At 49.7% G+C, this 16,973-nt stretch overlaps 1 protein-coding gene across 1 annotated transcript in view; it reads right to left on the bottom strand.

Annotated features, from left to right (window-relative positions):
* The window catches only part of SDK2 (sidekick cell adhesion molecule 2), a 251,364-nt gene that overhangs the window by 50,016 nt on the left and 184,375 nt on the right, over window positions 1–16,973 (bottom strand). The window contains exons 13-18 of the mRNA XM_032429331.1: window positions 13,329–13,505; window positions 12,873–13,009; window positions 12,120–12,267; window positions 9,866–10,006; window positions 8,221–8,402; window positions 7,589–7,704 (exon numbers count right to left, since the gene is read on the bottom strand). Of these exons, the coding sequence (XP_032285222.1) occupies window positions 7,589–7,704; window positions 8,221–8,402; window positions 9,866–10,006; window positions 12,120–12,267; window positions 12,873–13,009; window positions 13,329–13,505 (901 nt within the window). The remainder of the gene's footprint in view (window positions 1–7,588; window positions 7,705–8,220; window positions 8,403–9,865; window positions 10,007–12,119; window positions 12,268–12,872; window positions 13,010–13,328; window positions 13,506–16,973) is intronic.

Consider the following 16,973-nt stretch of genomic DNA (forward strand, 5'->3'; position numbering starts at 1 on the left):
GCGAGAAGAGCCCGTCTGGAAACGCAGCAGGGCTTTCCTGACTTCCGCTCGGCACCCGTAACCCACGCCCTTCCTGCCTCCCCTTCCTTCTCTCCTTGCCTCTTGATCTGTCACCCCACACTCCTGCTTTCTGGGCCCTTCATCTGTCTCCGACAATGACAGCTGGTCTCAGAGACTTCCTCGTTCATTTGAAGTTGATTAACTAGCAATTAATGGTGAAAAGCAACACTTGATGAGTTTTAATAAGTACGGGTATTTATAGATATAAAACAATACCATGCTGATGTCTCCTGATTAACTCGCCCCTATAACAATGCTTCATCTCCTTTTCGGAGCTGTGTGTTTATAAAGGATGTTTGGAGATTTAATTGGTATTGTGAAAAGATAGCCTATAGCAAGTTAATTAGACACTAATTAGACCCTAAAAATACTAATCAGAAATACTAAGTGGCATTTAATAAGTATGTTAAATATTCTCCTTATTTTGGTTATCTTGTTTCAGAGCAATTAAATTGCTGAACTTCTTTGGAATAGATTAAGAAACAAGTTTAATGTTTTAATTTAATTTAATTAATGTAAATTTGAATTAATTACGCCAATAGAATTAATTGTGTGGTGTGTTCCCCAGCAAGTGCAAAATCTGGGTAAATATTATTTTATTGGGTTTAGGCCAATTATAATCACTACCATTATTGTAGGAATAAAGGACAAAGAATATCTTTACAGGTGCCTTAAAAGAATATCACTGGCAATTGGCTTCAAAAATGACCCAGAAGGGGCGCCTGGGTGGCTCAGTCGTTAAGCGTCTGCCTTTGGCTCAGGTCATGGTCCCAGGGTCCTGGGATCGAGCCCCACGTCGGGCTCCCTGCTCCGCGGGAAGCCTGCTTCGCCCTCTCCCACCACCCCTTCTTGTGTTCGCTCTCTCGCTGTGTCTCTCTCTGTCAAATAAATAAATAAAAAATCTTAAAAAAAAAAAAAAGACCCAGAAGTGCACGGGGCTGTGGTTTTCTGAATAACGACTTCATCTTATGGCTCCAAGCCTACAATGGCAGCAGGATTGAGGTGGCTTCAAAATATTTACTCTGGGATGTCATCCACTTGTCATTCTCTAGCTGTGTCTAAAGAGGAGGAGGCTTAGGGTTCAGAGGTTTCTCCCCCAGGCCAGGAAGACTACAGACTTGCCTTCTGCACCTTCCGTTCCCTGAAAGGAGGTGGGCTCTGGGCAGGCCTGGGATAGAATCTGTGCTTGAGTGAATGCACCCCAGGGCTACCGTCTGATGCGCTCATACTCTGCGTCGGGCACTGGGGTGAGCCCGTCGCTGAGCAGTCCCACTGCATGACCATAGTGAGGACTGGATGTGGGCATCACTGCCCTATGCTGTTGCAGGAAGGGAACGGAGGACCACAAAGGTTGAAGCCTGGTTGGTGCACATGGGCCTGCCAGGGGCTGGCTTCAGATCTGTGGACCCCCCTCTGCCCCGCAGATCCTGGATGAAGGCCTCTGCCCCCCGAGGTACACACAGCTGCTAGGTGAGCATCGGAGTTTCTCTCTGCTGTCTGCATGCCTGCTCTTGTTAGCCAGGCTCAGCATTGATTTGATTTACTCTATCAGGCCCTTAGTCTCAGAGTCTAAGCAGACTGGGCCGGTGTGAGCATGGTTGGGGGATGCAGGTGCCTGTGGGCTTGGGGAGCAGCACCAGATCGAGGTTCCTGGGCCAGGCAACTCTGCCTGGGAAAGCAGAGGAGAGGAAGAAGAACAGAACCCAGCTCTGCTCCTTGCTGTGTGACCCTCGGAAAGTCACTCAGCCTCTCTGAGCCTCAGGCTATTATAGGGGGCAGTAATGGCTGCCTTGCTGGCTGCCAGGAGGAGGGATGAAGTGATGTGCCTTTTGTTTCTGGAGGAGGCAGTGTGTTACGGGGATGAGAGGGTGGGGGGGTATACACAGCCTGCTAGCTGCTGGAGTTAACAAAAAAGTAGAGGAAATTCCCTCTTTCCTTTTCCTTTTGTCTTTCCCTCTCTCCCTGTCTATCTCTTTGCATGTGTACGGATTCACATAGAACATTCTGGAAGGATATGCAGGACATTAACAACAGTGGTTACCAGGAGTGGGGAGAGTTTCGGGGTTGGGTGGGTAGGACAGAACCAGGCAGATAAGGAACTGGAGTGGGATGATTTCTGCTACACGTTTATCTTTTTACTTTCATTGGTTTTTGAATCATGTAAATACGTTTCCTGTTTAAAAAATTAAATTAAAAGAACTTAAAAATAATGGAAGGATTTGGCAGTAGTAGGAAAATTATATATACATTTATCCGTTGATCCAGCAATCTCCTTTCTACGAATCTATTCTAGAGTGAAATGTGAAAAATATGAAAAGATATATGCACAAAGCTATTCACTGCAGAAATGTTTATTATAGTAAAAGGCTGGACACAACCCAAATGTCATCGCTGGGAAGCTGACGGACCAAATATGGGAAAGCCACATAATGGAGTCCAGTATAGATGTCAAAAAGGGAACCGGGAATCTCTATATTCCTATGGAGTGATCCCCAGGATATAATGCAAATAAAGAAGCAAGATGGAGAGGGGCGCCTGGGTGGCTCAGTCGGTTAAGCGTCTGCCTTCAGCTCAGGTCATGATCCCAGGGTCCTGAGATCGAGCCCCGCATCGGGCTCCCCGCTCAGCGGGAAGCCTGCTTCTCCCTCTCCCACTCCCCCTGCCTGTGTTCCTGCTCTCGCTATCTCTCTCTCTGTCAAATAAATAAATGAAATCTTTAAAAAAGAAAAAAAAAAGAAGCAAGATGGAGAAAGTGTATAGAGTGGGCTGTCATTTATGGAAGAAGGGGACGACACACATTTATATATGTTTGCATTTGCTTATATTGAAGAAATGAAAGGAAAACACCAAACCAAGCAAACAAAAAGAAATCAAACCTACGGGGGAGGGAAAGGACCAGAATTCAGGCTGATTTTCTGTGAATTTACTTTGTATGTTTAATTTGGAACCATGTAAATATGTTCCATAATTATAGAACAAAATTAAATTAAAAAATCAATCCCTAAAATTCAAAACCAAAATGAAAGAAATGAACCTAATGGTGGATTGAGCTGTAGCAAACTTACACAGAGAGAAACTATTTCAAGAGACTTTGTAGCCCAGCCAGGGGGAGGACATCCGTACTGGGGATACACCCTAGGAAGGGAAAGCACTGTAAATAATCTGACACGATCTTCGGTCGTCACCGTGGTGGGATGACTGTTCTGAAACTGTTGTGGGTGTTTTTGGGATAAAGGAAGCAGGTAATTACATTGGTGTTGTAGGAACTGGATTTTTAGTATGGAGAAAAGAGAGACAAAAGACTAATAAGATGATTAAAGAGCTTATAGCCCTGAAATTGAGTTGGAAGAATCTGTATGTGTCTTACCTGAAAAGAAGGAGGAGGAGAAGGAGAAGCATTTCTGAGCTGTCCATTAACAGAGCCCAGAAACGGCCTCCAGTGCTGGTATAAGGAGCACCCCCGTGCCTAGATTGCGGTGTCTAATTATTATTTCCGACCAAAAAGAACAAGATTCCCTGAAGACACGGCTGATCCCAGGGACGGCGCAGGAACTGGACACAGCTTGGACCATCCTATCAGACTACAAGGAAGCTATCGGCCTACCGGGGCCCTGTCAAAAGGACTCAGCAACCAAAGAGGCCAACGATGGGTCAATCTGGCATCAACACGAATAATAACAGCCATGGGTTGAAACATCCAAGATGAGTCAAAAATCCTCGAGTACATAATAATACACCAAGAATAAAACAAAAAGATGTCCCCCCTCCCCCATCCAAACTCATCTGTCACTTTAGAAGATGCTAAGGAATGACATTCATTACTCTGAAAATTGGTAAGTGATGGAAAAGGACTGAGTTTTGACCATGCTTTTCCTAGACGAAATGAACCTTCAGGTAACCAAAGAGTTGGTAAGGGGGAAATTCTTTTTATTGGAAAATGTTTCTGCTAATACACCAAGGAGAAATTATAATATTTGACTGTCCCCATTTTGCAACCCTATTGAAATAATAGATCACACAGGGTGGTCAATGGTCACCACACGATAGTAAGAGAGACAGCCAGACTTTATGCTTTCTGATGTAAATGCACAGCACCATCTAGGAAATAATATTTGGGAAAAAACCACGAAATCATCAAACCTGAATCTGATCAAGGCTCTAGTTCTAAGTTCCAATTTACTGCGAATATAGCATTCAGAGGCATGTGTTAAATGACCCCACAGAGAGGCAATCAGCAAAATCTAGGCTGTGGAAAATTCTATAGGGCAAATGATTAAGTTTCTTGACTCAATAAATTACAAGAAAGAGAGAGAGAGAAAGGAGAGGGAGGGAGGGAGGGAGGGAGAGAGAGAGAGAATCTATAGATCAGCTGAGACCTAAAAAATACCCAACCAATTGCAGTCGTGTGGACTTCATTGGGATCCTGAAGCAAATAAAGCAACTAGTCAAAGAAATGTGAGTGCTGACTGCATATCTGATGACATCAAGGGGACTGTTGATATTTTTAGGCACGATGATGACAGTGTGGGTACTGTGGTTGTGTTTGAAACAGAGGCTTTACAATACTTCTTGGCAGAAGTATTTATGGATGAAATGATACGATGGCCTGGGATTTGCTCAACAATATTCGAGGGCAGAGTCAGAGGGTCGGGGAATGGAACACATTTGGCCATGAGCTGGTAATTGTTGAAGCTGGGATACATTAGGTCTTCTAAAGTTATTATTGTTTTCCCTCTACTTTGGTAGATGTTTGAAAATTTTTAACAATTCCAAGGGGGTGGGGGGTCCATTCTCATTGGAGGAATGCAAAGACCATGCACTGGTGTTTTCTCCCTGTGATGAAGCCCAAAGCAGCAAGAAACAAAATCCCTGCTTGAATCCATTTGTACTTAGAAAAAAAAAATCAAGGCATAGTTATTATTTTACAGTTAAATCACAGGACACATTTTCTTTTTTTTTAATGTTATCTATTTACCTATTTAGAGAGAGAGAGGGAGAGAAAGAGTGCGTGAGCAGGGGGAGGGACAGAGGAGAGGAAGAGAGAGAATCCTTTAAGCAGACTCCCTGCTGATCCCAAGACCCTGAGATCATGACCTGAGCCGAAATCAAGAGTACGACAATTAACCGACGGAGCCACCCAGGCGCCCGACGCATTTTCTTTTTAATGCAAGAAAAGGTGTAGACTCTGAAGTTTGAATCTGAGCTTTGCAGTTACTCTGACTTTGAACAAGTTACTTGCCTCTCGTGCCTCAGTTTCCTCCTCTGTGAAATGGGGTGAGGATAAAAGACTTCCTTCTTCTGGGAGAAGAATGTGAGTCAAGCCTCAGCCTCCGGCCAGGCTTGCACAGAGTGCCCTGCCAAGTGTGAAAGTGCCCTCCTGCGCTCAACTTATCTGGGCAGTTCATCCCGTGGAGGTTTGCGGGGCAGCCACGGTGCTGGGCGCCAAGCAGACCTGGCAGTCAGGCGGACCTCTGCAGCCTCCTCCTGCTCTGTCTGGGTCGTTGCCCTGACGGTCCTGGCCACTTGGCCTGCCAGGAGCCATCTGCCTTAGAAGTCTGCAGCCCAGCCCCATCCTCCCCACCCCCAATTTGTGAAAGAAAACTCAGAATTGGCAGCAAGAAGCTAATTGTTCCCAGCTCAGCTCCTCTGCCTCTCAGAGCTACGCAAGCCTCCCCTTCCCTCCCCTGCCTCCCCCAGAGTCCCAATTAGGAGGCTTTTCTGGCCAGCCAGTCAGCTGCAGCCCCCTGCCCCAGGACAGCCCCGCTCAGCCTGGTGCCCTGCCTTCCTGGGAGCGAGAGGGCTGTGGCAGGGCCATACGCAGCTCTAGACCGTCCCTCCTTTCTTTGCAACACCAGCAGAAAATTCTCCTGGTGATTTAATCTCAGTCCCTTTCTGCCCAAGCCTCCTCACCCCCACTCGCAGGAATAACGGCTAAGGCTGCGAGTCCTAGAAACCATCTCGCTTGTCCCGCACGTGCACACATGGACCAGAGCGAGAGCAGGAGCCTTCTGGAAGTGTCGGCGGTCATCACAAGGTCACCAGATCCCTGGGCTCAAAGCCAGAGCTTGTGGTGTTTCTCCCTCACGGCCTGCTTCCCCGGAGCACACCCCTCAAATGCACTGCTTGCCCTCCCACATCTGGAGGGGGCCGACCGCATCCTCCCACCTGCCCCAGCTGCACACCCCGCACGCTGTGCAATCTGTCTTCTGTTCTCTTAGGGGAGCTTGGCAGGGTGTTCCCTGTGGGGTGAGAGCAGAGACCCAGACGTGGGAGCAAGGTCTGGGATCTCGGAGGGTATGGCTAGGAAGGCCTGACTTGTAGCGCGGTTACAATGATAGATTTACCGCCGCCGCTGCCCCCGTTACCAATACCAGCAGCTGAACGACACCTGCTACTATTATTGCTATGCTAGTTGTCATGGACTGATCTGCGTCCACCCCCCCAAACTCACATGTTGAAGTCCTAACCCCCAGGGCCTCAGGATGTGACTGTATTTGGAAAGAGCGTCTTTAAAGAGGCAGTGAAGTTAAAATGAGGTCAGTAAGGTGGGCCGTAGTCCTGGCATGCTTATAAGAGGAGATCGGGACGCACGCAGAGGAGGGACCACGCGTGGGCACGGGGAGAAGGGGGCACATGCGCACCGAGGATGGAGGCCTCGGAGGGAACCAGCCCTGCCCAAACCTGGATCTCAGGCTGCCAGCCTCTGGGAGTGGGAGGAAATAGATTTTTGTTGCGGGAGGCGCCCAGACGGTGGCACCTGGTTAGGGCCGCCTGATCGGGCGAACGCATCCCTACTCTGGCTACGATGGCTCACAGAGCACTTACGTGTGTATCACTGTGCTCAACGAGTTACGAATATTCTCTCATCTGATCCTCACGCAACCCTAAGGAATCGGCGTTCTTATCACCCTCACTCGCAAATGAGGGAATGGGAGTTTAGTCTGGTTTTCCGGCAGCTAGAACGTACACACAGGAGGGCTCAATCAGCGTTTATCGAAGGAGCAAGGCTCAGACAGACTGTAGGACGTGTCCAGGGAGCCAGCGAGCGGCAGAACCAGAGCCAGGATTCAAACCCACATCTGTCAGGGTCCCAGTCCCGTGCCCTTAACCACACTCTCTGTGGGGTCAAGGGCAGCCCACGGACATGTGTGGTTCTAAAAGAGCCACAGCTTGGCAGGAAGAAGTGGGTTCTGGATTTTTCTGAGGCCACGGCTATGCCCAAGTATTCCTGAGCCTGAAACAAACCTGGTTTTGCTTATAACCCAATCTCTCCGAGAAAGTTCCTCTGCGCTGGGTCACAGGCTGGGCAGTGTCCAGACCCCCCCTTGGTCCCCCCCCACCCCCAGCCTGGAAGGGGCCTGAGCGAGAGCCTGCATGCCTTTCACCTTGATCACGTGTCCTCTGCTTGGCTTGAACCAATGATTTCAGAAGCATAGGGGGTCCCTCACCTCCTCCCCACTCCTCGGCCTGCGGCCTCCCTCAGAGAATCCCCAGCCTTTCTCCTGGGGCAGGGCGAGGCCTCACGTACCTTGTAGCCCTGGTTGATGCCATTGATGAACTGGGGGCTGGGGGCATTCCAGGTGAAGCGGATGGTCGTGGAGTTGGTGGCCTCCGCGTGCACATTGCCAGGAGGGACGGTGGGGACTGGAGGAGAGCAGAGGGATGGGGTGAGGGGGGCGGCGCAGGGAGCGAAGTCAGTCTTGCCCAGTTAAGTAGAGAAAACACAGGCATGGGGTCTGCGGCCCCTGCTTTGTGCCGCCCCCTCCCCCCTTTGCTTTGTGGACTTGAGGCACCCTCTTTCTCTCGATTAGTTTGGGTGTAATAACACTTGCCTGACCCATTTCACAGGGTACCAATAAACAGAAGTGGTGGATAGGAACGAGCTTGGGGGAGGTTGTTATGTACAATCCTGGACGCGAGCCGTTTCATGATCCAATAACACGGACTCCGAAGAAGGTCCCCGTACCCCTGAAGCCTCTGCCTTCATCATGCTTCCCCCCACAACTCCTCTGCCCCTCGGCACCCTCCTGCCCTACGGGGTAGCCAAGCACAGCGGGCAATAGCTCAGGACTGGGGGAAACAGGTACAGGACCGACAGGTGCGGGCCGGGGAGGGAGAGAGAGAAGCCCCAGCTCCCCCGCGGTCACGGTCCCCACCCACCTCCCTGCAGTGTCCACTCGGTGACTTTGCTACTGTAAACACCCAGCCCGGCGCTGTTGTAGGCGGCCACCTCGATCTCATAGTTGGTCCAGATGATGAGGTCCTCCAGCAACAGGTTGTTGATGTCAGCGTCCGTGATGTTCTTAAACTGGTACCCGACGGGCAGCCCGGCCAGGCAGTACCTGAGGGGAGGAAGGCAGGACGTGGCCCAGGAAACCGCGTGTGATGCTGCAAACGTTCCATACCCGGACCGCCCAACATGGCAGCTGCGCGCACGCAAGGCTGCCGAGCGCTTGAAATGTGGTTGGTGCAGCTGGGAACGTGTACTTCTATTTATTTTAAATTAAATAACCACAGGTCTAGAGGATGTGTCTGTTCTTTTTGATGGAGTTGGACATTGGAGAGATTGGCTAACCATGGACACTAAGAGTTTCTGGGCAGATCACATTGATCTCACCTTGGAGGGGTCATTGATGGAGAGCCACGTCCGAAGGTTGGGCCCATTTTCTTTGTCCCTCCAAAGGAGTGGCTCCCTCTTTTGACAGTCACTCGCTTAGGGGGAAAGAACAAACTTGAGCTACCTACTCTATCAATTTCTACCTTCCACTGGAAAAAGAACACGTGGTAATACAGAAGTGGGGTCTGTATGGGTAAAATATGGGGGGATGGATAGCTCATAGGAGAACCACAACACACACATTATTGGAAAATTAGAGGCCCCAGATTATTTTGATGTGTTACAAGACCCCATAGCAGTGGTTCTCAGAGACTTACCATGCATCAGAAATACCTAGGGGGCTTGTTGAAACCCAGGTTGCTGGGCCCACCCCAAAGGTTCCCATGATCAGGGGTAGGACTTGAGAGTTTGCATTCAAATTGAGGCCACTGTTGGTCTAGGGACCAGCCTTTGAGGGCCACTCCCCATTAGGGTTCACCAAAAACCCACCACAAAATTAACGGATCATGGAGCAGTCAAGTCAGCAATAACTCCTTCCAGATCTGGGCATAGCAGTGCTGGGAGAGCGCACACATACAGGAAAGAGACGTGCGTTTTGCAGCCAGCCAGAATTCAGAATACTGATGGACACTCAGTAACTTTAGTCTTATGCTAATTTGAATTAACGACACCAAATTAGTAGCACTTAATAACTCAGTTTGAGGTTACTGGTGAAGTACCCTTGGTCAAGTGTAGACATAAAAGTCTCCTTAACTGGGCTTCATTTTACAATAAGGACCAACAAAAGGAGGTCCACTGTTTGACCGTCCTTGGCCCAGTAGGTGGCTTCAGATGGAGCATTCCTGGTTTCCCGGATGGTTGGCCCCTCAGATAGTTACCCATCTCCCTGTGCCCTATCCTGTGGAGCCCTGACATGTGGCCGACCTGCCGATCCACACAGCCTTGAGGACATTACCCTGTACCTCCTCTCTCAAGCCTTCACGTTGTTTTCCAAGACTCTGCCTTCTGGAAGTTCCTCTGTACGTCTAACCTGAGTCCTTCCTACCAGGGCGAAGTCATTTCTTGTTGCCTGGTCCTTGTGAGATGGAGAAGGACCTGCCGTGACTTGGCTGTTTTCCGATCCACTCCCGACCCTTCCCTTGGGTGGGGGCTGCCCCTCCTTTCCCCGGGGAGGCAGGGGGTACCTACCTGATGATGTAGCCCTTGAGAAGGCCATTCTGGTGGCTCTCGGGAGGCGGCTGCCACTGGATCATGATGGACTGATTGGTCCGGCCGCTGGCGATGACATTCTGTGGGGGGGCTGTGGGGGGCTCCTCAGGGAGGGAGACCCTGGATATGAAAACATCAAGCGTGGGTGGGCCTTTCCACTCTTAGTCTTGAGGGCAAATACAGGAGTTTGACGGGATACGAGGAGGCTGCTCTGTTCCTGGATGACTCTGTACAGTTGCTGTGTGCTTTTGGGCAAGTCGCTTAACCTCTCTGAGCTTGTTCTTTTATCTTTTAAAGGAGTATAATAAAGCTCCACTTGCTGCTTTCTAAGACTGGTTGAGGCTCAAGGAACACCATGTATGGATGAATCCTTTTACAACACCACAAAGCCCCACATGTGTGTGTTGTCTGTGCTGTTGAGGACATGGGCCTCAGTTTCCCGGATGTCAGAGAAGCTGCTGTGGGGGCGGATGATGTCATAAGTCCTCAGGTATTTCAGAAGCAGGAGTGTTCAACAGTCACTTCCCACTTACAGGCTGGTGGTGCCCCGTGACGAGGCTTCCTTTTCTGCCCAGCTGAGCCCGAGGCTGTGGGCAGGGCAGGCCAGGTGGGGCTGGGGAGGCACGTGGGGGGGGGGTCCATCCCTCGCTTCCGGAAGCGAGCGTCACTGCATTTCTTTCTCTGGCATTGCTAGGGGACGCAGTGTTCCATTGCGGTGTATTGTTCGCCTAACTGACATGCATCCATTAAAAACAGAAGTTAATTATTTTTGATGGATGTCTCTCCCTTTCAGTTTATTTTTATGTTTTTGCTTTCTGATGGATAGCTTTCCAAAATGTACTGCACACTCCCATGTCTTTGTAAAGCCTGCGAGCGAGGGTGATTTAACCTTTTTCTTCGTGACTCAAGGCTATTAGTAAGATTCATCAGGAAAGATGAATCGGGGCTTGAAGTGAAGCCCAAAGACCTGGAGAAAGTGGGGTGGTTTTCCCGGCACTTGGAGGATCTCTGTTGTTGGGATTTTGTAGTTCTGGAGGGCTGGGGCCGCATCCACTTTGTTCCCCGTACCCCTCATGGTCCTCACACAGCCCAGCACATAGTAGGTGTTCAACAAACAGCGAGGGAATAAATCCTCCTGTAGTTACCCTCCCTGCCAGGCTGTTACCTGCCACCTCGCTTTCCGGTTAGGGTATCACGACCCCTGTGGCATTCCCCCTCGCGAGAGCCACAAAGACTTAAGCTCACTGGAACTGTGGCAGAACCAAATAATCGATTTAAGCCAGAGGTCTGCGTACACACACCTAAGAGAATCTTTTAAAGAGCCAAGTACATTCTTGGTTTCTTTGTAAAAATATCAGTTGACTATATATATGAGTGTTTATTTCTGGGCTCTCTATTCTGTTCCATTGGTCATAGTGTCTAAATTGACTTTAGTGTCCACAAAATAGATCTTAAATGTTCTCACCACAAAAAAGAAATGGTAATTTTGTGATGGGATAGAGGTCTTAGCCAACACCATGGTGGTAATCCTACTACACTTTCTAAGTGTATCAAATCGCCACACTGTCCACCTTAAACTCACACCATGTTATGTGTTAACTGTATCTCAATAAATCTGAAAGAATTAAAAAGAAACATAAAAAAGGAAAGGGGAGCACACAGCTTGGGGGCATGGGATTTGTGTCGCTGTCGTTCTGACCTTTCATCCTACAGGCCTGAGGTGGCCCAGAATCGCCTCCTACATAAGTGGGTCTTACCGGGTGGTGTTTGAAAATGGATGACTCTCTGTTTTTACTTAATTTTCATCATTTTGTAAAAGCTCTGTTGAAAGCTTAGTGGACCCTGACATCATGCAAGTCACTGGATACAGAGAGCTGTGTGGGTCCCGTGGTCCCTTACACCTCACGTCCACATGAGAGTAACGGCGCCCATGAGGAGGGAGAGCGGAAATGAGCTAAGTCTGAACTTGCCCAGCTCCCGTGAGAGGGACCACTAACTCCGGTGGGTGCTTATCGCACACCAGACACTGCTCACGGCACCTCCCGTGTCGCCCCGTCATCCTTACGGCGTCCCCGTGAGGCAGGCGTGAGTGATGCTGCCCCATTCCACAGACGCAGACACCGAAGCCCACAGGCCGCACGCTGCCACATGGGACTCTGCTGGAGGTCCCCTCAGCCCCTCCCTCCGATGGAGTCACCCACACCCCTTCTGGAAGAACACCTGCTCCCCTCACCTCTCCGTGTCCTTGCTGAACTGTCCCTTCCCCACGTCGTTGACTGCACAAAGGCGGAACTGGTAGGAGCGTGCAGGCACCAAGCCCTTGACCATCACCGAGGTAGCCTCAGGGTCCACACTGGCCAGGAGCACGGTCCAGGGTGCATCTACGAGGACAGAGGGTGGAGGCGGAGGTGGGCATCCCGGGAGGCCACGCTCCTTACCCCCATTCCAGCAGAGGCCCAGTGCCGTTTGGGCCAGCAGAGACCCTCCCCGACTCGGTCCAGTAGAGGCTGGTCACGTCATTTTTCTGGGTCCCCTTAGCCCACTGGTCCGAGGGGGTTGGAGCGTCCTGGCGAAGGAAGCAAGGGCTCACGGGAACTGAGAGGCACATGTCTTTTCTAGGTTTTATTTTTTTCCCTCTCAAATTGATGAGCTCCAGGCAAACTGTATTTAAAACACCGTTCAAAGGAGGCCTGCTAATTTTGGAGTTCACAGCTTGGGGTCTTGGAGGATAAAAAGCAAAAACGTCGCCACCACCCGGGAGGCTCTGGAGTGGCAGGCCCTGCGTCCCGCCCTTCACACGCCTGATCGTGTGCAACTGTTACAACGACCGGGGAGGCACATGCCAACGCTCCTTTTGCAGAGAAGCGGGGGCTTCCAGAAGGTTTGCTCCAAGGCACGGGACTTGGAAGAGGGGGGAGCCAGAGCCGGGGCCCCGGGCCGACTCCCCGAGTCCACGCTCCCAGCCGGCCGGGGCGGGGAGGCTTACTGTTCTCTGACATCTCCAGGACATAGCGGAGCAGGGGGCTGTTGCCATCGAAGGGCTTGGCCCACGTCAGGTTGATGGCCCGCCTCTCCGCGGTGCTGAGGGTCGCCATGGGGTGCTCGGGGGCATGAGGCAGCTGCCTAAAGGAGAGAGATGTGGTGGGGCCACCTGTGAGACCTGCAGTCAGGGGACACACGGGTGCCCAGGGCTCAGCCTGAACCTCGTGCTCTGCCGTACGGCCATCTACCTGGAGGCTCTTCTCTCTGCCCAAAGCCATACCCAGACTCCGCTGCTCTTGACAGAGGGCCTGAGCTGGGGGGGGAAGGCCTTGGAGGAGGCTTGGGTATGTTCCCAGAGGGGAGTGGACCCAGGTCACATGTGGCCCGGGCATCCGCCAACATAAGCCTCCTGTTGGCGGCCTAGGCCCCCCTTTGCGGGGGGTGGGGGGGCTGCCCTTACCTGACACGCAGGTGGGCACTGCGAGAGTCATTGCCTCCGGCGGACAGCACCCGGCAGGTGTACATGCCGATGTCCCCCGACCACGTCTGCGAGATGTGCAAGGAGCCGTTCTTGTCGAGACGGATGCGGGGGCTGCTCTCGGTGCCCAGGGCGGCCCCATCCTTCTCCCAGACGTACCTAAGGGTAAGAAGCAGCAGTCGGTAAAGAGAGGTCGGGAAGTAGGGGGGCTGCTGGGGCTCAGCCTGGGGCTGGTCTGCAGGAGAGCTCCAAGGGCGGCAGGGCACTCCCCAGGAGATGTGGGGCCCCCAGGGCCGGTCCTGGGCAGGAGCACAGTGGGGAGGGGAGCACCCGTGCAGCCGGCAGCCCCCCGTCGCTGTCGCAGGGTGCTCTGTCCAGGACGGGTTAGCCAGGAAGCCATTATACCTCCAGCTCAGGTCTCGGTCAGAGCCCTGTTTCCTTTGCCAAGCAGCCAGCATGAAAGAGCCGGCAAAAGGTAATCTTCCAAAGAGGTTAAAAGATTACAGCTGGAAAAAGCAAGTTTCCGGACAGACTGCATTTTGGAATTAGTTTTATGAGGGGAATCATTAGATCAATGCATCACTGTGACAAATTGACTTTAGTGTCCAAAAAATCACTTTAGCTTCGGTCAGTCGGTACAAAGGGGGACTTGAGAAATTACACATATGCCCATGCTTGACAATGAGAAGTATCTCCTCTGGAATGATCCCGGAGGAAATACAACTATTACCGTCATCCATGTAATGGGGGGTGCCAGCTCTAGGGGGCACGCCATGCTGATGCCCGCCCCCTGGCAAGGTTGGCCAGGGCGCCGGGAGCCAGGGCAGGGAGCAGGAGGGGGGGCTGAGCGGCTTTGCACATAACCCGTCATTCACTCAGCTGGGGACTGTGTGGCCTGACCCCCGAGGGGTGAGAACTATCTGTGTTAGAGAATCTAAGACTGCTAGGGAGGATGAGCCTGTAATATTTTTAAGTTAAAAAAAAAAAAAATCAGAAAATTGCAATTACAAATAGGAAAAAAAAAATGCAGGGCAAGAAAACCGAAAAGCTTTCCCATCATGGGTAACATGATGCAATGGGAGCATCTCCCTTCCAGACTTTTCTCTCCTGCCCCAAGGGGCATGGTACCACAATGCTGCTGTGTTCTGGATTCAGATTCCCTGGTCAAATGTTAACCTTGGCCACTTACCAGCTTTGTGATCCTGGGTATGTTTATTTGGCCTCCCTATGCCTTTGTTTCCTCCTCTGTCCTGCGAGGAAAAATAATACCACCCACCTTCTAGGGCTGCTATAAGGATGGTGTGAGTTCATATAAAATGCTTCCGGTAGTAAGGGATCAATAGAAGTTAGTCATCGTTATGTATTTCGACTCTCAAAGCACATGTAGGTAAACAACAGCTAGCTAGCTAGCCATCCGTCCTGATTTTAAAGCTGCTTTCCCCACCCAACAGAGTATCATAAACTCTTTGTAATGTGACACTTCCACGCCCTGGTTTTTATCGGCTGCACACCGCGTCACAGACAGTCACTCTGCAACTGTTCCCCCCACGTTGGACGGCTGGAGTAGCTCCTTGTTGTCTGATATTATAGTTAATGCTGCGAGGAACATCCTTGCAGCATATTTTCATGCATTCTAAATCATTGCCTCAAGGATAAATTCTCAGCAGAGAAATTGCTGAGTTAAATTTTAAGGCTTTTTATATACATTTACAAATTGTCAGAAGTAATCACCTTCAATTCATCTCCATAGCTAGGGAAGAATCATCCTTGCCAGCGCTGATGGCATGCGTAGAATTTTACTTAAAAGCAAATGGAGGGGCAGAGAGTAATTCCTGCTTAAGAAACAGCCTATGGCAAGCAGCCATTCTTTGCCCCAGGACGTGGTGTTTTAGGAAGGGTGTATCACCACCTGTAAAGTGTTTGCGCCCAAACAACTAAGCCCGAATCTAATCAGCCAGTTCCTTGAATCTAACTAGAAATAACAAGGGATAGAAGAACAAGTGTACTGCACCGTGAAAGAGTAGCTGGCCAAACCCAGAATGTGGGGTCTTCCAGAGTAGGGGTCAGCAAACTGTGGCCCCCTGCCTGTTTGTGTAAATAAAGTTTTATTGGAACACAGACAGGCAGACTTGGAGAGCTGTGACAAAAGCTATCTGGCCCTCAAAGCCTAAAATATTTACTCTCTGTCCCTTTATAAAAAAAAGTTAGCTGGACCTTTGTCCTGTAAAACCTGGTTTCTCCAACTAATTAAACGCACGTAAACAAAGCAGCAACGAAACCAAAAATAAAAAGGAGGGGGAGGGGACTGTGTAGAGCTAAGGAGACACCAACCAAACGCCACGTGTGGACCTTGTTTGGGCCCCGAGTTAAACCAACCAACTTTTAAAAAGACACCTCTCAGACTATCAGGGATGTTGTAATATGGTATTAGCAGACATCAAGGGATGGTTCATTGTGTTCCATGTGACAGGGACATGGTTGTTATGTTTAAAGAAAAGTCCTTTTAAGTAAGAAATGCACATTGACATATTTAAAGATGAAATGACATGCTTGAGATTTGCTTTTAAAATATCGCAGTAAAAAAAGTGTCTGTGTGTGTGTGGGGGGGCGGGGCATGTATAGGAGGAACCAGGTGAGCCAAATGCTGACAATTGCTGAGGCCAAGAGATGGGTACAAAACCAAAGATACAAATGCAGTGATCTGAAGGGGCACCTGCACCCTGATGTTTATAGCAGCAATGTCCTCAGTAGCCAAACTGTGGAAAGAACCCAGATGTCCATCGACAGATGAAAGAAGATGTGGTATATATATACAATGGAATATTACTCAGCCATCAAAAAATGAAATCTTGCCATTTGCAACGATGTGGATGGAACTAGAGGGTATTATGCTAAGCAAAATAAGTCAGTCAGAGAAAGACAATTATCATATGATTTCACTCATATGTGGAACTTAAGAAACCAAACAGAGGATCATAGGGGAAGGGAAGGAAAAATAAAACAAGATAAAGTCAGAGAGGGAGACAAACCATAAGAGACTTTAATCATAGGAAACACACTGAGGGTTGCTGGAGGGGAGGGACATGGGGGGATGGGGTAACTGGGTGATGGGCATTAAGGAAGGCACGTGATGTAATGAGCACTGGGTGTTATATAAGACTGATGAATCACTGAACTCTGCCTCTGAAGCTAATAATACACTATATGTTAATTCATTGAATTTAAATAAAAAAAAAGAGATGGGTATGTAAGGCTTGATGATCTGGGTCTCTTTACTCTGGGCTATGTTTGAAAATTTCCACGTAGAAATTTATAAAAAAAAAAAAAGAAACAACTCATGAGTCCATTTAATTCAGGGTAGAAATTTTCCAAAATCATCTGTAATTATATAGCTGGCTATTAAACAATTTTGATGAGCAATTTTCAGGCCTCCTTTCAGTTTTAAATAATATTAGATAGTCCTCAGGAAATCAAAGAAGTGCAAAAATATTTAGTTGCAAGGACATTCATCATGATGTTTCTTTTTTTTTTAAAGTAGGCTCCACGCCCAGTATGGAGCTCAACATGGGGCTTGAACCCATGACCCTGAGATCAAGAGTCAGATGCCCAACTGAGCCACCCAGGCAG

The sequence above is a fragment of the Phoca vitulina genome, unplaced genomic scaffold (genome assembly GCF_004348235.1).
Source record: "Phoca vitulina isolate PV1807 unplaced genomic scaffold, GSC_HSeal_1.0 scaffold41, whole genome shotgun sequence".
NCBI classification, from domain to species: domain Eukaryota; kingdom Metazoa; phylum Chordata; class Mammalia; order Carnivora; family Phocidae; genus Phoca; species Phoca vitulina.